The sequence below is a fragment of the Maylandia zebra genome, linkage group LG17, assembly GCF_041146795.1.
Source record: "Maylandia zebra isolate NMK-2024a linkage group LG17, Mzebra_GT3a, whole genome shotgun sequence".
NCBI lineage: Eukaryota > Metazoa > Chordata > Actinopteri > Cichliformes > Cichlidae > Maylandia > Maylandia zebra.
In genome coordinates, this window is record NC_135183.1 from 21,061,356 (window position 1) to 21,087,661 (window position 26,306).

General features: G+C 41.6%; 1 protein-coding gene and 2 long non-coding RNA genes across 9 annotated transcripts in view; all 3 read right to left on the reverse strand.

The window, feature by feature from the left end:
- On the reverse strand, positions 1-3,534 carry LOC143413179 (uncharacterized). Its single transcript, XR_013093795.1, has 2 exons — positions 2,938-3,534; positions 1-2,315 (listed from the first exon to the last, which is right to left on the reverse strand). It is a non-coding gene; the product is annotated as an uncharacterized LOC143413179 (long non-coding RNA).
- A 5,681-nt stretch (positions 3,535-9,215) lies between these two features.
- LOC143413296 (uncharacterized) lies at positions 9,216-11,138 on the reverse strand. Its single transcript, XR_013093926.1, has 2 exons — positions 10,543-11,138; positions 9,216-9,920 (listed from the first exon to the last, which is right to left on the reverse strand). It is a non-coding gene; the product is annotated as an uncharacterized LOC143413296 (long non-coding RNA).
- Positions 11,139-16,442: 5,304 nt separating this feature from the next.
- usp6nl (USP6 N-terminal like) overlaps positions 16,443-26,306 on the reverse strand; it is a 104,767-nt gene continuing 94,903 nt past the window's right edge. For all 7 annotated transcript variants that reach the window (XM_014410995.3, XM_076875443.1, XM_076875442.1 and 4 more), the window contains 5 exons: positions 24,238-24,332; positions 24,024-24,089; positions 22,839-22,938; positions 22,599-22,751; positions 16,443-19,133 (listed from right to left, as the gene is read on the reverse strand). In XM_014410995.3, the coding sequence (XP_014266481.3) occupies positions 17,590-19,133; positions 22,599-22,751; positions 22,839-22,938; positions 24,024-24,089; positions 24,238-24,332 (1,958 nt within the window). In that variant the 3' untranslated portion in view covers positions 16,443-17,589. The remainder of the gene's footprint in view (positions 19,134-22,598; positions 22,752-22,838; positions 22,939-24,023; positions 24,090-24,237; positions 24,333-26,306) is intronic.

Here is a 26,306-nt window from a genome sequence, read left to right on the forward strand (position 1 = left end):
TTCATTTTCATCCGACCTCTTTTTATTAAGCAAAGTATCAGAATGGACTGCAATTAGTTGTTTCACAACTAAAACAAAACCCAAAGATGACTGAGGGGACGTAAAGAACATTTTAGTACTGTTTGAAAGTACTTGCATCTACATCAGAGTATGAAAAGTAGGTGGGTAAAAATGCGACTCACATTTGTTGCGTGCGTGTGCGCGCGCCGGATGACTGTATGCCAGTGGATGTGACATTGTTGAGAGAAGTAAGACATAATGAAGTTAAGCGACCTTGTACTGAAAGTAGTTTAAAAGCACCTCGGACTCCATGTGCTCGAGATGTGATAACTATGTCACAGCAATTTAAAAAATGTGTTATCAATGGTTACATAACAATCAAGATAACTTAAAGCCATAATTTTTTTTTTTTTTTTAAAGTATATATTAGCCCTCAAAAATCAGCTGTCTATATGTTGAGCCGCCCAGTTGAAATTAATTAAAAACAAGACTGGCCTGAAGTAATGCAAAAACAAACTATTAGTAATGGACAAAAACTAAAGAAAGCATGGTCCTAAACATGTTTTAACAAAACCTGCTTAAAAAAATTTAAATGGAAATCAAGACACACGGTAACCCGTGTAGCACTGTTTGCTAATTCTACCATTGGTCATATTTCTTTAAAAAGAACATTCACAAGCATATCGAGTTAATTGATCTCTACGGTACATATCTGGAGAGTAAGATATAAAAAAATCTCACTTTTTGGGGCTCTTGCTCTGAACAGATCAGCCACTGATGAAAGAAATGACATCACTGCCCCTCTGTGTTCATAACTGAGAACTGCACTGCAGCGCCATGAATTCTAAACGTCTAGATTCAGTTTTTCCACAACAAACACAAATTTATGGAGACAAATAAATCACTTATCCTGGATCATGCTCAGCACGAGGTATAGTGTCACTTTGGTATGAGTTCAACTTCACTCACCCATCAGACTATGTGTGCACATGTACACAGGTCCATAAGTAATTTGGTTTGATTAATTAAGATGTGCAATGCAGAATTTCAGCTTTAAGTGTTTAAGAATTACACCCTGAATTTGGATACAGCCTGTGAGTGCCTGTTATGGGCTTTTATAGGGCTTTGGAGCGTGATGTCACGGGGGTGGGCGTGGAAAGGATTTTGGGGGTCTAAACAAAGCACAAGCGAAAAAGGAGCGAAGGCACACACGACAGCCATGGTTCGTTCTTGCTGTGTGGTCGGCTGCAATGTTCGATCGCACGACCGGCAAGAGAATAAGCTTGAAAAGGGTTTGTCTTTTCATTCTTTCCCAACCTGGAAGCAACATGAGGCAGCTCGTGTATCGATGTTACCAAACGAAGGCGTCTAGCCTGGATAGCAGCTGTGAGACGAGCTGATATCCAGTTCTCTTCCATCTCCAAATATCTGTTGGTGCTCCAGACATTTTCATTCCAGTAAGTTCTAAATATGTTCATATCACTCTTTATAGCCTATTAGTTTTATTTTCGATGCGCTCTGAGCTCATAGCAAATTAGAACAAACATCCTACTGAGTGATTTTGCAGAACTACCTTCTATCTATAGAGTTGCTAATTATTTGGCATTATTGCAGCAAACCAGCCAATGAAATGGATGAAACATCGTGACTGGGTTGCAGCGCTACACAAGGGACCTGCTGCAAACACACCACCATGCCAATCAGATTACTTCTTCCATGTGAGGGTGAAGAGGTGACCCTTCTGGATAAGATGGTGAAGGTTTGGTGAACAGTGTGGTAGTAAAACCAGGGAAAAATGAAACCTGCTCCTGTTAAATATTCTTAAGTCTTTTGCTGTATAAATAGCGGTATTTTTTCAAAAGATACAGTAAATAAAGTAATGTTAGTAGTGGGTGATATCATGTAAACACTCATGATTTTATGGAAACATTTTGTCATTTGTAAACTATAAAAGCAGCTGGGATTTTTCTTTTTGGAGCACGGCTCCTTTTACCTTTCAATACGGATGGTCTGTTTATGTTTTGATCAAGAGCCTTTTTTGGGCAGCTGAAGAGGAGAAGTCTATGTTATGGCCAACCACTGACTGTATCTTGGTCACATTACCCAGCAAAACCCAGTATGCAGGTTCATCTGTAACAGTCCTTGTGCCACAGATCAACACTGTTGCTTCTACATTAAACAGAAGAGCAGTGGCATGGGTGCAGGTCTCCGCGACTCCGGCCTTACAGGGGCAGTGGGCGGCTTCAACCTTCCCTGTGATGCTCACAGTGACCCGTGGCTGCAATGCTGGTTCATTCAGTCTTTGAGTGCAGGACCTGAAACACACACAGACAAAGTTCATTTAAAGACAAGAACTATGAGCCAAGGCCGACATAAATGTGTTTTATCTACTTCATCATAAATGTAACAAAGTGTTTAGAAAGTTAGCACATACATGTAATTTTTCATTTCTTTATGTGTCCATCGCTGCATGTTATATTCTAAACCTGCCTGTTCTCTGTCAGAAACCTGCCTGCAGAAAATGAACTTAAAGTATGTAATGTGTAATGTAATCACTTTAGAGATGGAGAAAGCATAAAGTGACAATTATGAATCCCTTAATATGATAAGGAGATTCTGCAGGTCATTAATCAATGTATAAAATTAAAATAAAATGTATTTTTAGTGACACAAGATACAAATATGGAAGCAAGATGTATAATTAGAATTATTTATAATAAATATGAATAAATCATTGCAATTTCTTTAACCTTAAAGAATATCTAAATCCTTCAGGACAATGTCACATCAATGCACTGAACTCACTATGTTATCCACCTAACAGCCTCCACATGTTCTCACTGTAATTTCCCCTCATGAATGAATTTATGCTGCACTAATGTGAATGTTTGCAGGGAAAGCAAACGCATTTCACTCGCAGTACTCGAGCTGACTTACCTTTGTTTGAATGACGACTTGTACGCGCTGATTCCACAGATAAGGTACGAAAATATGTCAGGCTACGTCAATAGCAGTTGGTCTTCAGGGTTTCTACTCCACGGCCGTATTTCATACGGCTCCACATTTCCAATGCACGCTATTTTCTGCAAGTACCGCTGCTTCCCCTCTGAACGAAATCGGTCTCTATACAGTCCATTCTCTTTTGAGCTGCTTTTAAGCATCTTGTAATCGTCTTCCAACACAGTGTGTTTGTTTTGATTCGTAGACCCCACAATGCATTGCGGCGTGACGTCAACCTTATATATATATATGTGAGGCGTCTGCGCATGCGTAGCTCGTGACGTCACTGAAAGGAAATTCGATTGGCTATGATGTGCTGCAACGTCACATAGGCAAGAGGCTATAAATATCCCTCAGACATTTAGACATGCTCATTTGTTGGCACATGTTGAACAGTCGGCGCTCTCTCAGGAAACGTCTCACGCTTTTAACACAAACCAAGAAAATAACATTTGTGACTGCAATGTATGAAAATTCAGATCAGGAGGGGGAAGAAATTGAGCTTCCAGAAGGATCAGGTGTAGCAAAAGAAGGTGAAATAACTGCTGAAACAGAAAGTGTCCGAGCTCTAAACCCTGTAGAACAGGCTGTAGTTGACGTCATCCATGAGATATTTGGTGAAATGGATTCAACAAAGAACAAAGAAAAATACTCTCTGGCATCCATCGACTCACCTCCAATGGCAGAACCTAAGAGCGTTTCTCCAGAAAAATGGTCTCTGGTATCCATCGACTCACCTCCAATGGCAGAACCTAAGAGCGTTTTTCCAGAAAAATGCTCTCTGGTATCCATCGACTCACCTCCAATGGCAGAACCTAAGAGCGTTTCTCCAGAAAAATGGTCTCTGGCATCCATCGACTCACCTCCAATGGCAGAACCTAAGAGCGTTTCTCCAGAAAAATGGTCTCTGGTATCCATCGACTCACCTCCAATGGCAGAACCTAAGAGCGTTTCTCCAGAAAAATGGTCTCTGGCATCCATCGACTCACCTCCAATGGCAGAACCTAAGAGCGTTTTTCCAGAAAAATGCTCTCTGGTATCCATCGACTCACCTCCAATGGCAGAACCTAAGAGCGTTTCTCCAGAAAAATGGTCTCTGGCATCCATCGACTCACCTCCAATGGCAGAACCTAAGAGCGTTTCTCCAGAAAAATGGTCTCTGGCATCCATCGACTCACCTCCAATGGCAGAACCTAAGAGCGTTTCTCCAGAAAAATGGTCTCTGGTATCCATCGACTCACCTCCAATGGCAGAACCTAAGAGCGTTTCTCCAGAAAAATGGTCTCTGGCATCCATCGACTCACCTCCAATGGCAGAACCTAAGAGCGTTTCTCCAGAAAAATGGTCTCTGGTATCCATCGACTCACCTCCAATGGCAGAACCTAAGAGCGTTTCTCCAGAAAAATGGTCTCTGGTATCCATCGACTCACCTCCAATGGCAGAACCTAAGAGCGTTTCTCCAGAAAAATGCTCTGCGAGCATTTCAGGCTCTCGTAAAGATTCCTTTGAAGTATTAGAGATGGGTGTTGTGTCAAGGTCATCTTCTGATTTTAAGGAAATGTCCACTGACCTCTCCTTTTTGCTCTTTAAGACACTTCTTGTAAAATGTAAGTCTAAGACCATGCAATATGTGGCTAAGACCACAAGTACTTCAAGAGAAATACACACTCTCATCAACCATCTGACAGAGTTGATACAGCCTGAACTCAGCAGCACAGAGTCCGCCATAAATCTGATAAATGACAAGAATCAGTTCATTAAGAAAATGGCCAAATCCCTCATCAAGGAGTTTGGCTCCTCAGACAATGTCTTAAATGCTGCGATGTCAAATGATTCATCTTTTGACAAGGCTGTGATAAGTCATTTGAAATTCGGGCTCCCCAGTCCTCCAGAAAAGTCCAAAATTTCCAGGTTTTTTTCAGCAGTGTTAAAAGCTTTTTCAAAACCCTTTACGTGCTGCTTTAAAGGGCAGCAATGATTACATGACATTTTTGCCTTTTTCCTGCTGCCTTGCTTCTTTTAAAATCTTGAAGCAGAATTTTAGCACCAAATCCATTTCCATCACCCCCAACCAGTCGCAGCGGATGGCTGCCCCTTTCTGAGCCTGGTTCCGTTGGAAGTTTCTTCCTGTCAGAAGGGAGTTTTTCTTCCCCACTGTCGCCTTGTGCTTGCTCAAAGGGGGATCATTTGATTGTTGGGCTTCTCTGTAGTACTGTATTGTTTTTACCTTACAGTACAAACAGGGAAGAAACTTGTGATTTGGCGCTTTATTTAAGATATATATCATATACAAAATATCGTATATATCAAATAAAACAATAATATCAAATAAAAACATTCAGACTGTTGTCTTGTTTTTCTATGTTGTCAAATATGTAACAAGTTGAGTGTGTGCATTCTGGTCATTAGCATTTTTGGTTTTTTCATTTTTAATGTATTCGAGCTGAATTCGGGGTGCGAGGTAGTTGCTTACTACAGCATGTTTGTATAGACACTATGGAGTTCTGAGCTACTAGGAAGTAGGAAGAGGCTGACTTAACCACCCCTCCCTCCTACCACACATACAAGATTGATTTAAATTTGTAGGATCTGATCTCTTTCAGAACCCAGCTTTGCTCTCAGGAGGTAGGAGTTAGTCTGAAACTTCAAAATGAGGTGGCCAGCTCTCTTCCATGTGTGTGACATAAGCGACTGAATCTGACAAAAAACTTGAATATTTTTCTGTCCTTTGAACATCCAATACGTACAAATAGAATAGAATAATGCTTTAAATGTCCCACAAGGGGAAATTTGATGTATAAGCGGCAAAAAGAAACAAAAATACACACAGAACAGAAAGACAATGTTTACATATTTTACATACAAACCCAGGTTGTAGTGTGCAAACAGAGCAAGATACTGAAAGATGTTTACATATTTAGAATATTTAGAATATTTTGAAAAGTGCAGGTTGTGTATTGTACCTGTGCATTAAAAAGTAGACATGTAACTTCCAATAAGTTAGTGTATATATAGACTGAGAGAAGTAATGTGCAAGTTATAACAGCAGAAGTTGTCACAGCACTGATGTAAACCTCTATGTTTGTTGGGAGCAGTTTTGATTGTGCAGTCTGACAGCTGTAGAGAGGAAGGACCTGCGGAAACGCTCCTTCAAGCATCTAGGATGCAGCAGTCTGTCACTGAAGGAGCTCTGCAGTCCAGCAACATTTACATGCACGGGGTGGGAGACTCTGTCCATCAGAGAAGTTATTTTGGCCAGAGTCCTTCTGTCTCCCACCACCTGCACTGGATCCAGGGTGCATGCCAGCACAGTTCCCTGTGGGGCCCCTGTACTGCATATGAGTATGTATGTATGTATTGTAGAATTCAACTAGGTGCAATATGTCAGTGAGTGCAGAATTTAGGAGAATCACAAGAATCCATTTGCAGTCCAAGTTCTTCCCCCCTGTTGGACAGTCATTCTGCGAGCCTTATGAATGTGTTTGCAAAGAATCAGATCTTAGTGAACTCTGGCTCAAGGTCAGGGGTCAGAGGTCAAGTTGTCTGAAAATCTTGTAAATGTGATAACTTTAGAACAAGATGGTGTAGAATTTTGAAATTGATACCATAGGTGTATCTATTATGAGGCTGAGTGGGACGATTGGTCAGTATCAGTAGCTATGTGCATGACTAGTTTTATTTCATGTAGTAAATCTTTACATTGTAGACTTTCAACCTGGGGCCTCATACACAACACCAACCTGTCTACGTGGTTCTTCTTCAGCTATCTGAGAATTTTTATGGGAAGTGTATTTTTCTGGTATTTTCTTAGCCTCATCTATTTTTTAAAAAGCACATAAAAAGGAGGAAGCAGGGGAAATGGGTGAGGGTGAGCATCTGAGTGACTTTAATCCAAATTGCGATGCTTAGGCGACTTGACCCAGGCAGCTCTAAACGAGCAAAGCCTGCTTTCATAAAGACATAACAGTGTGAAAAAGTGTTCATCAATCCCTCCTTTCCTTTTCACATTTTGCTAGAAAAACGGAAAATTTATGCAGTAATTTACTGAAACGTGTATAAAAATACGTGGAGGCACAACACACTGCTCCAGTAATGTTTAGGTCCGGTCGTTACTGAAACATTGTGTTTTTCTAAATAATGGCATTCTATTCTATTCTATCTAGCTATGCTTTTCCTACATTTGCTGTGTCTTTGGGATTGTTGTCATGCTGAAAAATGAGGCCATTGTCATTAAGATGACCAATTTCCAGATGGTATTGCAGATGGAATAAACAAAGACTTCAAGTGCGTTTCATTAAAGCTGGTTTGACGGTTTGACCAGCTTTGATTATGACTGACATGCAGATACTTTAGGGTGTCTTCACTCATTCAGGAACCTTCCTAAACAAAGTTGACTTTTAGCAATGGTACTGCTACCTGGATGTAGGCCAGGCTTCTCTCAGAAGAGATGTTTGGTTTGCGAGTGCTTCTTCAGCTTGGGAATTAGCCAACTTCTGCTGATAAATGACCCACTCAGACTGAGGGTGATGGTTTCCTTTTTCTGTATTTGGTGCCAAATGGAAAAAATGGTATATAGGTTCACTATGAGGCAAAAAACAAACAAAAAACCCCCAAACCACACGCAACAATGTATCACTTCCAGCGTGTTTTAAACGAAAAACCAGAACGGATTATGTTTTCATCACAACTGTGTTCCAGCCAGGTGAGGAGAGCTACCTTCGTCATGCTTCCCTAACCTATTAATCTCGGTTTCGTACACCTTTCAGCAAAAGAAGCATCACATTGAAGCTACTTTGAATGCATCGTGTACCTGAATATTGTTGCTTATTTGCTGGATGAATTACTTGCAAGATGACATGAAAAAACAAACAAAAAAAAGGCATAATTTCCTGTGGTCGACTAATCCATTAAGCCTTCCGGGAGGCATGTAATCAGATAGAATCTAAGCTCTGTAGTGGTGCAGAGTGAGCATGTGCACAGAGCGCTATGTTAAAGTATAAAATATATCACATACCAAACGTGCCCCACATTCTAAGGTTTTCTTGGATCAATCCAGAATTTTCCATAAAATATTCTGAGCTCTCCTCACAGATTTATCTGCTTCCAACCACGGATTGAAATAACATGACTGAGCTTTAAGATGTTCTGGATTCAAAGCAACATCCCGGTGCATCACAGGTGTCTCTTTCAGCTTCTCCTACCACGGATTTGTTAACCGTTTGCACAAACCTTCACAGCCCTGCCAAGCATCCTTTGCTTATCCAGCAAAGCTCAGAAGCTGTCTCCTGCTAATTTATCCAGAAAGATGCACAACAACAGTGTGGAAGCAAGCTGCTGAATGCCGATGTTAGGCAGCCTACCAGCTCTTATTACAAAGTCTTCAGCAACATGTTATTTATTTCTGTATTTGATGTTCGTTTTCTTGTTGGCTTTGATTAGAGCAGGGACGCAATAAACTACTTCCATTCTTCCTGAGTCAGTCTTGACTAAACAGTTTCTAAAATGTCAGGACACATACACCACCACCCGTCTTTCCAGTAATAAAAAATGTAATGGCTCATAAGGGCCAGAAAATCTTTAAAAGTAAGAGGCTGAAATTAGTCAAGTATGCTAATTGTGAAATAAATATCATTTAAACAATCAGTTGATCATTTGGTTTCACCGACTGCTTCACTTCCTAGATATTCCATGATCAGCTGTAAGTGGGATTACTCCAAAGTGGAAGTTTTTAGGGTCACTGAGGGCTGAGCATATGCAGAGCACAGTAAAGGTGCCGACACTGCATGTTGCATTGAATTGTTTATAGATGCACTTGAGAGAGCATTGAAGTGACTCCAGAATTAAAATGACAGTTTACATTTTCAGGGTTTGCCATTGCTCTCAATTGGCTTTTTGCTAATATACGCTGTATACAATAAAGACAACAATATGTGACCGTTACGTGACAGAAGCCTGTGCAGTTTCCTTTTACTGCTGATTGCTAAACAAAAATATTCATTAAAGTCCTAGAAGTAAAACCCGTGGCCCCTTTGGAGTGCACAAGAAATTCCATTATCCAGGAATTGTGGTGGTTTGGAAGCTTTCGCAACACTGGAAACTCATTTACAGTGTTTCTCCATGCACTGCATCCTAATATATATATAAAAACACCTGATATCACCCCCCCACCTTTTTTTATTGAGCTGATTTTAAAAAACCACAAACAAATTTAAAGGTTCATTTTCATCCGACCTCTTTTTATTAAGCAAAGTATCAGAATGGACTGCAATTAGTTGTTTCACAACTAAAACAAAACCCAAAGATGACTGAGGGGACGTAAAGAACATTTTAGTACTGTTTGAAAGTACTTGCATCTACATCAGAGTATGAAAAGTAGGTGGGTAAAAATGCGACTCACATTTGTTGCGTGCGTGTGCGCGCGCCGGATGACTGTATGCCAGTGGATGTGACATTGTTGAGAGAAGTAAGACATAATGAAGTTAAGCAACCTTGTATATAAATACAGGCCATTTTTACCATGATTTTATGGAAACATTTTGTCATTTGTAAACTATAAAAGCAGCTGGGATTTTTCTTTTTGGAGGACGGCTCCTTTTACCTTTCAATACGGATGGTCTGTTTATGTTTTGATCAAGAGCCTTTTTTGGGCAGCTGAAGAGGAGAAGTCTATGTTATGGCCAACCACTGACTGTATCTTGGTCACATTACCCAGCAAAACCCAGTATGCAGGTTCATCTGTAACAGTCCTTGTGCCACAGATCAACACTGTTGCTTCTACATTAAACAGAAGAGCAGTGGCATGGGTGCAGGTCTCCGCGACTCCGGCCTTACAGGGGCAGTGGGCGGCTTCAACATTCCCTGTGATGCTCACAGTGACCCGTGGCTGCAATGCTGGTTCATTCAGTCTTTGAGTGCAGGACCTGAAACACACACAGACAAAGTTCATTTAAAGACAAGAACTATGAGCCAAGGCCGACATAAATGTGTTTTATCTACTTCATCATAAATGTAACAAAGTGTTTAGAAAGTTAGCACATACATGTAATTTTTCATTTCTTTATGTGTCCATCGCTGCATGTTATATTCTAAACCTGCCTGTTCTCTGTCAGAAACCTGCCTGCAGAAAATGAACTTAAAGTATGTAATGTGTAATGTAATCACTTTAGAGATGGAGAAAGCATAAAGTGACAATTATGAATCCCTTAATATGATAAGGAGATTCTGCAGGTCATTAATCAATGTATAAAATTAAAATAAAATGTATTTTTAGTGACACAAGATACAAATATGGAAGCAAGATGTATAATTAGAATTATTTATAATAAATATGAATAAATCATTGCAATTTCTTTAACCTTAAAGAATATCTAAATCCTTCAGGACAATGTCACATCAATGCACTGAACTCACTATGTTATCCACCTAACAGCCTCCACATGTTCTCACTGTAATTTCCCCTCATGAATGAATTTATGCTGCACTAATGTGAATGTTTGCAGGGAAATCAAACGCATTTCACTCGCAGTACTCGAGCTGACTTACCTTTGTTTGAATGACGACTTGTACGCGCTGATTCCACAGATAAGGTACGAAAATATGTCAGGCTACGTCAATAGCAGTTGGTCTTCAGGGTTTCTACTCCACGGCCGTATTTCATACGGCTCCACATTTCCAATGCACGTTATTTTCTGCAAGTACCGCTGCTTCCCCTCTGAACGAAATCGGTCTCTATAAGTCCATTCTCTTTTGAGCTGCTTTTAAGCATCTTGTAATCGTCTTCCAACACAGTGTGTTTGTTTTGATTCGTAGACCCCACAATGCATTGCGGCGTGACGTCAACCTTATATATATATATGTGAGGCGTCTGCGCATGCGTAGCTCGTGACGTCACTGAAAGGAAATTCGATTGGCTATGATGTGCTGCAACGTCACATAGGCAAGAGGCTATAAATATCCCTCAGACATTTAGACATGCTCATTTGTTGGCACATGTTGAACAGTCGGCGCTCTCTCAGGAAACGTCTCACGCTTTTAACACAAACCAAGAAAATAACATTTGTGACTGCAATGTATGAAAATTCAGATCAGGAGGGGGAAGAAATTGAGCTTCCAGAAGGATCAGGTGTAGCAAAAGAAGGTGAAATAACTGCTGAAACAGAAAGTGTCCGAGCTCTAAACCCTGTAGAACAGGCTGTAGTTGACGTCATCCATGAGATATTTGGTGAAATGGATTCAACAAAGAACAAAGAAAAATACTCTCTGGCATCCATCGACTCACCTCCAATGGCAGAACCTAAGAGCGTTTCTCCAGAAAAATGGTCTCTGGTATCCATCGACTCACCTCCAATGGCAGAACCTAAGAGCGTTTTTCCAGAAAAATGCTCTCTGGTATCCATCGACTCACCTCCAATGGCAGAACCTAAGAGCGTTTCTCCAGAAAAATGGTCTCTGGCATCCATCGACTCACCTCCAATGGCAGAACCTAAGAGCGTTTCTCCAGAAAAATGGTCTCTGGCATCCATCGACTCACCTCCAATGGCAGAACCTAAGAGCGTTTCTCCAGAAAAATGGTCTCTGGTATCCATCGACTCACCTCCAATGGCAGAACCTAAGAGCGTTTCTCCAGAAAAATGGTCTCTGGTATCCATCGACTCACCTCCAATGGCAGAACCTAAGAGCGTTTCTCCAGAAAAATGCTCTGCGAGCATTTCAGGCTCTCTTAAAGATTCCTTTGAAGTATTAGAGATGGGTGTTGTGTCAAGGTCATCTTCTGATTTTAAGGAAATGTCCACTGACCTCTCCTTTTTGCTCTTTAAGACACTTCTTGTAAAATGTAAGTCTAAGACCATGCAATCTGTGGCTAAGACCACAAGTACTTCAAGAGAAATACACACTCTCATCAACCATCTGACAGAGTTGATACAGCCTGAACTCAGCAGCACAGAGTCCGCCATAAATCTGATAAATGACAAGAATCAGTTCATTAAGAAAATGGCCAAATCCCTCATCAAGGAGTTTGGCTCCTCAGACAATGTCTTAAATGCTGCGATGTCAAATGATTCATCTTTTGACAAGGCTGTGATAAGTCATTTGAAATTCGGGCTCCCCAGTCCTCCAGAAAAGTCCAAAATTTCCAGGTTTTTTTCAGCAGTGTTAAAAGCTTTTTCAAAACCCTTTACGTGCTGCTTTAAAGGGCAGCAATGATTACATGACATTTTTGCCTTTTTCCTGCTGCCTTGCTTCTTTTAAAATCTTGAAGCAGAATTTTAGCACCAAATCCATTTCCATCACCCCCAACCAGTCGCAGCGGATGGCTGCCCCTTTCTGAGCCTGGTTCCGTTGGAAGTTTCTTCCTGTCAGAAGGGAGTTTTTCTTCCCCACTGTCGCCTTGTGCTTGCTCAAAGGGGGATCATTTGATTGTTGGGCTTCTCTGTAGTACTGTATTGTTTTTACCTTACAGTACAAACAGGGAAGAAACTTGTGATTTGGCGCTTTATTTAAGATATATATCATATACAAAATATCGTATATATCAAATAAAACAATAATATCAAATAAAAACATTCAGACTGTTGTCTTGTTTTTCTATGTTGTCAAATATGTAACAAGTTGAGTGTGTGCATTCTGGTCATTAGCATTTTTGGTTTTTTCATTTTTAGTGTATTCGAGCTGAATTCGGGGTGCGAGGTAGTTGCTTACTACAGCATGTTTGTATAGACACTATGGAGTTCTGAGCTACTAGGAAGTAGGAAGAGGCTGACTTAACCACCCCTCCCTCCTACCACACATACAAGATTGATTTAAATTTGTAGGATCTGATCTCTTTCAGAACCCAGCTTTGCTCTCAGGAGGTAGGAGTTAGTCTGAAACTTCAAAATGAGGTGGCCAGCTCTCTTCCATGTGTGTGACATAAGCGACTGAATCTGACAAAAAACTTGAATATTTTTCTGTCCTTTGAACATCCAATACGTACAAATAGAATAGAATAATGCTTTAAATGTCCCACAAGGGGAAATTTGATGTATAAGCGGCAAAAAGAAACAAAAATACACACAGAACAGAAAGACAATTTTTACATATTTTACATACAAACCCAGGTTGTAGTGTGCAAACAGAGCAAGATACTGAAAGATGTTTACATATTTAGAATATTTTGAATATTTTGAAAAGTGCAGGTTGTGTATTGTACCTGTGCATTAAAAAGTAGACATGTAACTTCCAATAAGTTAGTGTATATATAGACTGAGAGAAGTAATGTGCAAGTTATAACAGCAGAAGTTGTCACAGCACTGATGTAAACCTCTATGTTTGTTGGGAGCAGTTTTGATTGTGCAGTCTGACAGCTGTAGAGAGGAAGGACCTGCGGAAACGCTCCTTCAAGCATCTAGGATGCAGCAGTCTGTCACTGAAGGAGCTCTGCAGTCCAGCAACATTTACATGCACGGGGTGGGAGACTCTGTCCATCAGAGAAGTTATTTTGGCCAGAGTCCTTCTGTCTCCCACCACCTGCACTGGATCCAGGGTGCATGCCAGCACAGTTCCCTGTGGGGCCCCTGTACTGCATATGAGTATGTATGTATGTATTGTAGAATTCAACTAGGTGCAATATGTCAGTGAGTGCAGAATTTAGGAGAATCACAAGAATCCATTTGCAGTCCAAGTTCTTCCCCCCTGTTGGACAGTCATTCTGCGAGCCTTATGAATGTGTTTGCAAAGAATCAGATCTTAGTGAACTCTGGCTCAAGGTCAGGGGTCAGAGGTCAAGTTGTCTGAAAATCTTGTAAATGTGATAACTTTAGAACAAGATGATGTAGAATTTTGAAATTGATACCATAGGTGTATCTATTATGAGGCTGAGTGGGACGATTGGTCAGTATCAGTAGCTATGTGCATGACTAGTTTCATTTCATGTAGTAAATCTTTACATTGTAGACTTTCAACCTGGGGCCTCATACACAACACCAACCTGTCTACGTGGTTCTTCTTCAGCTATCTGAGAATTTTTATGGGAAGTGTATTTTTCTGGTATTTTCTTAGCCTCATCTATTTTTTAAAAAGCACATAAAAAGGAGGAAGCAGGGGAAATGGGTGAGGGTGAGCATCTGAGTGACTTTAATCCAAATTGCGATGCTTAGGCGACTTGACCCAGGCAGCTCTAAACGAGCAAAGCCTGCTTTCATAAAGACATAACAGTGTGAAAAAGTGTTCATCAATCCCTCCTTTCCTTTTCACATTTTGCTAGAAAAACGGAAAATTTATGCAGTAATTTACTGAAACGTGTATAAAAATACGTGGAGGCACAACACACTGCTCCAGTAATGTTTAGGTCCGGTCGTTACTGAAACATTGTGTTTTTCTAAATAATGGCATTCTATTCTATTCTATCTAGCTATGCTTTTCCTACATTTGCTGTGTCTTTGGGATTGTTGTCATGCTGAAAAATGAGGCCATTGTCATTAAGATGACCAATTTCCAGATGGTATTGCAGATGGAATAAACAAAGACTTCAAGTGCGTTTCATTAAAGCTGGTTTGACGGTTTGACCAGCTTTGATTATGACTGACATGCAGATACTTTAGGGTGTCTTCACTCATTCAGGAACCTTCCTAAACAAAGTTGACTTTTAGCAATGGTACTGCTACCTGGATGTAGGCCAGGCTTCTCTCAGAAGAGATGTTTGGTTTGCGAGTGCTTCTTCAGCTTGGGAATTAGCCAACTTCTGCTGATAAATGACCCACTCAGACTGAGGGTGATGGTTTCCTTTTTCTGTATTTGGTGCCAAATGGAAAAAATGGTATATAGGTTCACTATGAGGCAAAAAACAAACAAAAAACCCCCAAACCACACGCAACAATGTATCACTTCCAGCGTGTTTTAAACGAAAAACCAGAACGGATTATGTTTTCATCACAACTGTGTTCCAGCCAGGTGAGGAGAGCTACCTTCGTCATGCTTCCCTAACCTATTAATCTCGGTTTCGTACACCTTTCAGCAAAAGAAGCATCACATTGAAGCTACTTTGAATGCATCGTGTACCTGAATATTGTTGCTTATTTGCTGGATGAATTACTTGCAAGATGACATGAAAAAACAAACAAAAAAAAGGCATAATTTCCTGTGGTCGACTAATCCATTAAGCCTTCCGGGAGGCATGTAATCAGATAGAATCTAAGCTCTGTAGTGGTGCAGAGTGAGCATGTGCACAGAGCGCTATGTTAAAGTATAAAATATATCACATACCAAACGTGCCCCACATTCTAAGGTTTTCTTGGATCAATCCAGAATTTTCCATAAAATATTCTGAGCTCTCCTCACAGATTTATCTGCTTCCAACCACGGATTGAAATAACATGACTGAGCTTTAAGATGTTCTGGATTCAAAGCAACATCCCGGTGCATCACAGGTGTCTCTTTCAGCTTCTCCTACCACGGATTTGTTAACCGTTTGCACAAACCTTCACAGCCCTGCCAAGCATCCTTTGCTTATCCAGCAAAGCTCAGAAGCTGTCTCCTGCTAATTTATCCAGAAAGATGCACAACAACAGCGTGGAAGCAAGCTGCTGAATGCCGATGTTAGGCAGCCTACCAGCTCTTATTACAAAGTCTTCAGCAACATGTTATTTATTTCTGTATTTGATGTTCATTTTCTCGTTGGCTTTGATTAGAGCAGGGACGCAATAAACTACTTCCATTCTTCCTGAGTCAGTCTTGACTAAACAGTTTCTAAAATGTCAGGACACATACACCACCACCCGTCTTTCCAGTAATAAAAAATGTAATGACTCATAAGGGCCAGAAAATCTTTAAAAGTAAGAGGCTGAAATTAGTCAAGTATGCTAATTGTGAAATAAATATCATTTAAACAATCAGTTGATCATTTGGTTTCACCGACTGCTTCACTTCCTAGATATTCCATGATCAGCTGTAAGTGGGATTACTCCAAAGTGGAAGTTTTTAGGGTCACTGAGGGCTGAGCATATGCAGAGCACAGTAAAGGTGCCGACACTGCATGTTGCATTTAATTGTTTATAGATGCACTTGAGAGAGCATTGAAGTGACTCCAGAATTAAAATGACAGTTTACATTTTCAGGGTTTGCCATTGCTCTCAATTGGCTTTTTGCTAATTGAACGCTGTATACAATAAAGACAACAATATGTGACCGTTACGTGACAGAAGCCTGTGCATTTTCCTTTTACTGCTGATTGCTAAACAAAAATATTCATTAAAGTCCTAGAAGTAAAACCCGTGGCCCCTTTGGAGTGCACAAGAAATTCCATTATCCAGGAATTGTGGTGGTTTGGAAGCTTTCGCAACACTGGAAACTCATTTACAGTGTTTCTCCATGCACTGCATCCTAATATATATATAAAAACACCTGATATCACCCCCCCACCTTTTTTTATTGAGCTGATTTTAAAAAACCACAAACAAATTTAAAGGTTCATTTTCATCCGACCTCTTTTTATTAAGCAAAGTATCAGAATGGACTGCAATTAGTTGTTTCACAACTAAAACAAAACCCAAAGATGACTGAGGGGACGTAAAGAACATTTTAGTACTGTTTGAAAGTACTTGCATCTACATCAGAGTATGAAAAGTAGGTGGGTAAAAATGCGACTCACATTTGTTGCGTGCGTGTGCGCGCGCCGGATGACTGTATGCCAGTGGATGTGACATTGTTGAGAGAAGTAAGACATAATGAAGTTAAGCGACCTTGTACTGAAAGTAGTTTAAAAGCACCTCGGACTCCATGTGCTCGAGATGTGATAACTATGTCACAGCAATTTAAAAAATGTGTTATCAATGGTTACATAACAATCAAGATAACTTAAAGCCATAATTTTTTTTTTTTTTTTAAAGTATATATTAGCCCTCAAAAATCAGCTGTCTATATGTTGAGCCGCCCAGTTGAAATTAATTAAAAACAAGACTGGCCTGAAGTAATGCAAAAACAAACTATTAGTAATGGACAAAAACTAAAGAAAGCATGGTCCTAAACATGTTTTAACAAAACCTGCTTAAAAAAATTTAAATGGAAATCAAGACACACGGTAACCCGTGTAGCACTGTTTGCTAATTCTACCATTGGTCATATTTCTTTAAAAAGAACATTCACAAGCATATCGAGTTAATTGATCTCTACGGTACATATCTGGAGAGTAAGATATAAAAAAATAAAGATGGAAAATAAATCGGCTCTCAGGAGAAAATTCCCCTGTTACCGATAACTCAAAAAAAAAGAAAAGAAAAAATCTTCTGTACATATCAGACTCTAAAAGATATATTTATATCTTGTCACCTCTTGTTAATGATTTACATCCAAAAATAAAATTAAATCTTCAGTCAGTCTTTTTAATCTTTTTTTTTTAAAGTGATCAGTAAAAACAGCGGCTGGTGGGTCCTGCAACGTTACGATGCAGCGTGACAGTCGGGAGGTCAGTACTTCACACATGAACGACAACAGAACCAAAGTAGAAGCCGGTTCCTAACAAAGCTAGGACTACTGGTCGTCTTTACCACAGTGTTGGTGACTACGCCTCAGTTTTCTTTTCTTTTAGTTTTTACAGTGTCTCGTCATATCGTCCTGTCACAGCAGCATGGACTCCTGCATGGCAAACGCCTCCTGTGCGTGCCTGTAGTGTGGTCCTCCAAACAGCTGAGGAAGCTGTTGCCGTAACACAGGCTGCTGGTGCTGCTGCTGCTCTTGGAGTTGCGGTCGGTACTGACGCAGGGCGTCCGGGTTGTCGGGGAAGGTGAACTCTGCGAGGGGCGACATCTGCGCCTTCTGGAAGCTGGGCGAGCGAGGCATCCCACCTGGGGATGTAGGGGGCAACTCCTCCGTTGGCTCCCACTGGAGCCCATCTACACCCTGCTGAGCTGGCAGGTAGTGCGGGTTTGGCTCACCCCGCTGGTGTCCTTCGAACCTGTAGACCTGTGCTGTGGAGGTGAGCTGTTGCAGATAGATGGGGGTGGAGCTCCCTTGGTTGTCCAGCTCCAGGGGAGGCCTGGGGTTCCGAGGATTGCGGGCGGAGCTGTGCGTTGGCTGCCTGCGGTAGGTGGCGAAGGTGTTATTCATGAGGGTCTTGTCTGGGGAGAAGCTGTTGGGCTGTCGCTGGGTGGTGGCATACGCTCGTTCTCCATACAATGCACTGGGCGGTGCAGGATATCGGGAGGGCAGAGCATAGAGTCTGTTGTCCACGCTTTGGGTGGGATGTGGAATGGGGACCTCAGTAGTAGTCCTGCCTGGGGAGTGCTGATGAGGTGGGGTATGGAACTGGTTCTTTGGGTCAGGGTAGCCAGTCGGAACATTTACAGGACTGTTGTGAGGAAAACGAGGAGGAAGAGGCTGTCTGGCCATTCTGGGCCCGGGTGCCACGGAGACGACACTCCCAGACAGGCTGGACCCGTGGCTCGGGCTGCCCTGATGCAGGGCTGACACATTGTAGGGTATCTCATTACGAAAGGGCCTCAATCTGGACGGAGGCTTCTCAAGCTCCAGGATCTCGAAGTCCTGCTCCGGCAGCCCTGGTACATTATCATACTGGGAGGCATTGGAGCCTCGGTCGGTGCCGGGGGCGTAGCCCTTGGAGCGTGGCCGGCGGTGAGGCTGAGCGGTGTCATCTGGGCTGGAAGGAGCCGGCGATGGCCCTCGGCTCATCTGAATTTCCCGCAAAGCTTCTAGCTTTGTCTCGGAGGGTTTGACCCACCGGGGCCCAGGCATGTCTCTGCGGGAGCTAGAGGCTGCGTTGGAGTTGTGGTTGGCGATGGCGTGAGCCTTTCCTCCATCCACAGCGGTCATCTGTGGTGTTGGGGTGGGGGCTGACAGTGGTGTCGCCCCCCTCTCTGGTGTGGTGTAGGTGGATTGCTTTTGTGTCTCATTTGAGATTTCACCTGACCCCCTGGAGTGGGTTTCCCTTTTGTCCCCCTTGTGGTGACGGATCCGTTTCTCCAGCGATTCCCGGTGGGCTCGGCTCGGGGGCCGTCCGTCCCGCTGGGGGTCTGGTAGAGGACTTGGCTCCCTGGGGGGCTCGGCTGGCTCCGCGTGGCTTTGACCGTTGGCCACGTGGTTTGCTACGGCTATCTCAGGAGGAAGCTGCCCTAGAGGCTTCTTGGGAAACTCGTCCTCTTTACCTGTAAAAGATCGGAGGGGGAAAAAAAGGTGTAAACGCATTAGAACGCCATCAGGAAACAAAGGTGAGCGGTGATGACTGAACACACTGTGTGGCGCTGGTTCACATCTGATGACGTGTCACAAACGGGCACATGAATTCATGCAACAACACTGCCATAGAGAGTACAAAATAAAGGAGAATACACTCATGAAGACACATAATCACATATCCACAGGCAAAGAGTGGGAGGAGGATAGGGAAAAAAACATCAGAAATAATGTTTGATATAAATTCCCATCATGGGAGACTCAATTAGGAAGAGACACTCTACTGAGCGTGCTCTGAAATTATTAGTCTTTCTACATTTCATTAAACAGTACTCGGCTGCAGTAGTAGCTCCAGGCTTGAAAGGTCATACAGAAATATTTCTTGATTAATGAACCTTCTTAAATGCACTGAGACTTATAAGTACAACTATAAAAAGAGAGAGCGAGTACTCAGCTTCTACAACCAGTACAAGGTTTGACATTAGTACTCAAACTTGCTGCTTTACATCTGAAAGAAATGAGCAGAGCTGACAGGAACACACGGTGTGGGTTATGTGGGTGTTTTAAGGGAAAAAGTGATGACCAGAGTCAGGTCAGGACGACAGCAGCTGGAGGAAGAGGAAGCGCTGTGGGAGTTATCCAGGAAGTCGACTTATTGGACCTGCATCCACAGACTAAAGAGCGTGTGCGTGACGAAATTACCCACTGACCTCGGTCACTTTTGTTCCACCACAAACTGCTTAAAACCCACCGGGGGACAAAGTTAATGTCTTTCACTTATTGAATTTATTGTTTTAATTTAAAGAAATAGAAACTTGGGATTTTCTACAAATTTCAACTGATTAAATTTTTTTCCTAACCAACTTTTCTGTTTTGTTTTCTTCGTTCATTTCCATTCACGTTTATTAGACGAGCCAAAACACAATCCTCTTTTTCATTCGTGCGTTTTATTAGATAACAAAATACAAATCAAACTTGTGTTTCTTCTGCTACTGCAAGACTACAGCCCTCAATCAAGAGGTTTATACAGTGCTGTGAAAAAGTGTTTGCCCCTTATTAATTCCATAGTTTTTTGCATATTTATCACACTTACATATTTCTGATATTGGAACAAATATCAATATAAGACAAAGATAAGGGAAGAATACAAAACGCAGTTTTTCATTTATTAAGGAGGAAAGACGTTATAAGCCCTTAACCCTAATAACTGCTTGTGCCACCCTTCGTAGCAACTGCAATCAAACTTTTGCAATTACTGACTACGTGTGTTTCACATTGCTGTGGAGGAATTTGGGCCCAGAATTGTTTTAATTCAGCCACACTGGAGGGTTTTCCAGCACAAACAGCCTGTTTAAGGTCAAAGCACATCAATCAGATTTGGGTTTAAGCTTTGACCCGGCCACTCCAAAGCCTTCATTTAGTTTTTTTTGAGCCATTCAATCACTGTCCTGCTCCAGGTCCAAAGTGCTTCAGGACACAAACTGATGGCTGGAGATTCTTCTTCAGGGTTTTGAATCTTAACTGAGGTAAGTAAGGCCTGCAGTTGTTCAGATTTTGTTTTAAGTGTCCTTTAACTTGTGTGATGCAAACAGAAAAGTGATGCCAGTGTAGTGAGCGATTGTTTTTCCAGCATGACTGTAGAAATGCTGCTGTAGAGTCTTTTCACCTCACCTGCTGACAGGTCAGAGGCAAATAAAATTGCTCTTTGAAGTCAACACCCCTGTATTAAATGCCATTTCTGCAGTTGTTGGAAGCAATAAAGAACTCAGAGTACTGAGTAAATTACATGCTGTGGTGATTAAAAAAAACTTAAATTAAGCCAAGTAAACACTCAGAATCATAAAACTGTCAAATCTCACAGTTCAGCCTATTCAGACACAAGGATGCAGATTAAAATAGCCCTGCTGCACAGCAGCACATGTGGCAGCAGATAGCTGTTAAAACATAAGTTTAACAAAAGCCTCCAGTGTTCAAAAAAAGGCCCATTATCTTGTCAGCAGGCAGGAAAGTGAACAGACTACTATTAAAGTTGTGTGGGCTCTGGAAGAAAGGAAAGCCCTTCCTCCTTCAGCTACAGCTGCTGTTATAGAGGTTTATATAGTGTGGCGCAGGAGGAAAGCAACCACACAGGAACCTGGAAAAGACTGTGAAGACAGGTGTAGATGCATTAAGGACCTTTATCTAAATTTACGGCTGTGCCTTTAAGTAACATTAGCACAAATGCAAGGTTAATTTAGAAGATGAGGAATTTTGTCTCTAAAACTAAAGTTCTCCACACAGAGTCATGCAATACTTTTAGTTTCCCACCAGATGGCGCCTTATATCATCAATTTTACATCTGCAGCCACATTGTACGGTAGTCAAAACAAAAAGGAGAAGGGGATCAAAAACTAAAGGTAAGAGATGAGCTAACCATTGAAGGACTCCAAATAAGCAGCAAAGCAAGTCTGAAATATTATGCTGGAAGATCAGTTTGTGACAGAAACAAAGAAAAATAAACCCGAGTGCTGCGGGACAGACAGGCGACAGACAGGACGGACTGACTGTGGGACAGATGGACAGAGACATGGAGAACGAAGGACCAGTCAGGATAGCCCACCGGTTGCTGTTGTAGGAGGGAATGTGGCCGCCGCTCACAGCCACACTTTTGTTGTTGTTGGCTTACATTGTTTGAAAGAAGAAGGGAGAGAAGGCAGATTAATGAGGAGACAGAGCAGGATTCGAAAAGCACAGAGCACTTATCCCGGCTGAAGTTGGGTTATAGGGTAAGTAAATCCAGATAAGGGAAAGAAACCCTGGATATGTTACGCTTGCTTAGTGGTACAGAGCCCAGGCTGAGTGAGAACCTACATAGACACCAGTTAGTTTGTTTGTCAGGGCACCGACTAACTCTGACTAATGTGTCTATTTTTGTGTAGTTGTTTTTTTTCCCTTTCTTAGTGGTAGCTCACTCATCTTGTGGACTTCAGGTGGACCCTCAGAGGATCTTCATGTATGGATAGAGCCACGCTAGTACCAGCTTGGGTGTACGCTGATTCTTTGATTCCCTTTGGCCTCTTGATTGTGAACATCTCAAACAATTCTCTTACATTTTGCCACTAAATAGAACAATTAAGAAAAGTTGGAAGATGTTTCTATTTCCAAATTTATAGAACTAAATTGCTTTTTCTCCTGACCAACAGATGAAGTAGATCATAGATTGAGTGTACAGCGATATCCTCAAGAGTAAAAGCGTAAAATCTGACATTTGGCTTGGATTTGTTTGTCACATTTGCACTAAAAGGGCAACTGGAGGTGAGGTTTCTGGAATTGTTTGTGCATAGAGGAACTTTTGTCACTCTCCAACACAAGTTTAAAACCAACTGGAGACTGATTTACTTGAGAAGAGCAGACTTTTTGATAATTTATAGAAAATGGATTGTTTGGTGCAGAAGTACCTGGTGTGGGCAGCTCCAGCTTCGCCCTCCTGAGCTCTGTCATGGACGCCTGCAGCTGCTCGATCACAAAGTCGTCCTCGCAGAAGAAATCTTTGGACAAAGTCACCTGCAGAAACTCCACCAGCTCCTCCATGGACAGCTTCATCAGGTGCTCTGCAGACACACACACACTCACACTGATGAGAAGTGTTGTGAGGGGTGAAATCAGCTGGTTTCAGTTTGTGGAGGAAACGGTCTTACTCTTGTGCAGTTTGAGGAGCGTGTAGGACATGGCAGGCAGCACTCTTTCACCCTCCAAGATATAGATGTCCCAGATCCTGAGGGTCAGTGTGAAGGGAGTCTGACCACGAGCAGAACGAAAAGTTAGACGATAAGTTACTGAAGAAGGTAATTTATCTATATTTTTGTGACTGTCAGCAGTTGCCGTGAAAAAAAAAGAACTTAACCTCTTACTTTACTGGGAATTATTTTAAAGGAGCACTGATTACTCTAACTTACACAAAACATAATCGTAATCTTTTAAAAATCCTAAATACTGCATGCATGCTACGACCTCCAAAAGCAGCCGTAGCTTTGCACGTGCAGCAGACTCTGAGTCAGCGATGGGTCAGTGTACAGTGCTGCTTTTTGTTGCGATTACCAGTCAAAAGGAAAAAGAGAAGTGATATTAGTCGTCACAGCTTTCTTGTTGAAAAGGAGTGGGAAAATGTCCCGGCATGGTCTCGTCAGTCATTCCAAAAGCTTGTTCAGTCACTAAAGGCGATTGAGTCTTTGCAGCTTTTGGAACTCTTTTAAAAACATATTTAAATCATGCGGTTTGCCATGACTGCTGATCCTTTTATCCTCTTTAATATCCAATATATTCATTTGTAACCTTTCATAATTGTTGCTTTCATTACGGTTCAGAGCTTTGTAACTTTCTTTGAAAGTCTTGGTTTTAAAGGTGCTTTATAAATACAAATAAAGTAAAAATCCACCACTGACAGGCTCCTAAACCTCTCACATTCCTGGCGATTAAAAGCTGTTTACAGGCTGTCAGAAACGTGTTGGGTTGGTTGGTTGGTTTTAATCATTGAATTGGAGCAGCTCATTGGCTGAAACCAAGTAGAGAAATCACAGCATTGGTTGTTAATAATAAAAAATTATTCAATAACTTCAGTTACTGATTACTGGGTTTCTCTCTGCAGCATAAAGCACCTTGGATGGATGGATTCACAATTATCCAGGCTTGGCATCAGGAGTACACTAGCTTATAAAGCCCTGAGGCTGGGAGTCATGAAACCCTTCACGTGTACAGGTGCCAACAACCTTATGATGGAAATACCCAGCTTATAAGTTAACCAAGTTACGTTGCTGCTCTTCTACATGTCTTCATAGATCCTTTTGAAGGTTGTGAGATCATATCTTGCTTGTAACTGCACTCACTCTGTCCAGAAAGCACTGGAAGAACCACTTCATGGTGTAGAGACTGGTGAACACCTCTTGGTTGTCCTGCAGCAAACAGAAAATGGTGACAGAGTGAGGATTAAGCAGCCACCTCTGAGGGATTAAAGGTTTCATTTCTGGCACTATGACTGGCTGGTACGTCATGCAGCACTTGCTTCATTATTAATTGTCACACAGGTCTCGTGTTTCTCACCAGGTGCTGTTTCAGTTTGGGCATCATCTTCTTGAGGATGCGGTCGTGGTGCTCCTGGAAACGCATCAGCTTCGGGAAACCAGGGACAAAAAACCCTGAAGGTGTGGAGAAAAGAGCCGTAATGATGATCATCCCTTAAACTCTGTATGTAAACTTACACATCTGTGTGTCCAGATTAGAGATGGCACGATACCACTTTTTTATGTCCGATACCGATACCGATATCATAAATTTGGATATCTGCCGATACCGATATGAATCCGATATAGTGTTTTTTAATCAACAAAACTGTTTTTTAAATATCTTGCTGCATTTTGTATAAGTTCATACTCAAGTTTAAAACAACAACTACACTAAAGCTATTCTGTTATACCTGTATGCAAAAAAATATATTTCATAGTACAGCAATACTGATCAATCTAATAAACTCAAACCTACACCATCCTCCCTATTCTGGTATTTTAAAGAGTACTTAGCATAAATATTAAGCAACCTAACTAATAGGGTTCCAACTCCCAGCAACAACAAAAATAAATAAATAAAAAATAAGGAACCACCCCTCACGCTCCACCTCATGATGCTTAATCGACGTAATCAACCTTAATTTGATGCAGTGTGAAAAAAAATGCACAGAAATCAATTATTTTTCAAGAAATATTAAATAGATTCAACATCTTTCTTCAACAAAATTGCAGACTGCACAGATGGTACCTTCCCAAAGGAAAAAGTACTATAGCTTACTAGGGTATATATATTAGACTTAATAGTTACTATATACAGTAATGGACTTCTATTCATTTTGCATCAAATGAAAACTTTGGGTGTCAGATAATTATTTATTAAAAGCTCGACATTTTAAATGAGAATAAGAAAGAAAAGTATGTCTTTGTGCCCCCTTTTCCCTGTTAATGCCCTACCGGCCCCCCTGGCTAAACTTTGCTAGATCCGCCCCTGCACAGTTACCAGCGTCAGCTACTTAGAAAAAGATCCTCGAGTAGAAAGTAATATTAAATAAATTCTAACAACAGCTGATCAAGCTTAAACGTGCTGCTGTTGTTCAGCCGCTGGTTTCCTCTTTCTGGTGCAAAGTGGGCCAAAAGCAAACTAGAGACACGGACTCGCGACAGAAAAGCCGATCAGCTGATCGTTAAGCAGTTTCATGATTGAAGTAGCAGCAAGAAGAGGCAGTCGCTTGTTAAGCTTAACGCAGGAATGCTTTACAAACATTCAGAGATGGACTTAAACACTTGCTTTACTTCTCTCGGGGATAACTTTGTCGGAGATGAAATGCCGGGTTGCTAGCGAAGCTCCACATGCTATCCAGACCACTGACAGGTCCCGCATGCCACAGCCGCTCTATCACGTGATGCATACTGCTCCGACGTGCTAACCTGAGGTGAGTTACGGTGTGTTGCAAGTTTTGTGAGGTGCTTTCGTGATATTTAATGGATCGGATTACATTTTTTATTTTTCTCCGATATCCGATCCAGTAATTTAGGTCAGTATCGGACCGATACCGATACGTAATATCGGATCGGTCCATCTTTAGTCCAGATGTTTAAAGTTAGATTCATGAGCTCACTGCAGCAGCATGCGTGCTGCTAATTTGTCCTGAGTGCTTCCTCAATGATGCCTTTCGCTGATAATTTTATCGCTTAACGCTTGATAAGACTGGAGGAGGTCCAGAGTCGCTCAAGGTCATTTCAGTGCAGAGACCAGAGTCAGTTAAACACTCTAAATGTCAAAAATGCAAATCTGGCAGCTGTGGTCAGAAGATTCGTGCCTTAACCTGACATAACAGATGGTTTGTCACCTTCTGAGCAGCTCTGTGGAAACAGGAAAAGGCCAGGCATGTTTTTTTAAAGAAGAACTTGGCAGATGATCTGAACCCTCTGTGACAGCAATTTTAGGCCAGTAAATTCAAACGTGGTGATTACACAAAGTGCAACGGACAATCAAAGTTTGTCTATGCTGAGGATTTTTGTAGTTTGACATCTGAACTCCACTTTAAGGAGTCAGCATGCAACACTCAGGCTGCAGGAGCTGTGCACACTGAATTCAGTACAAGC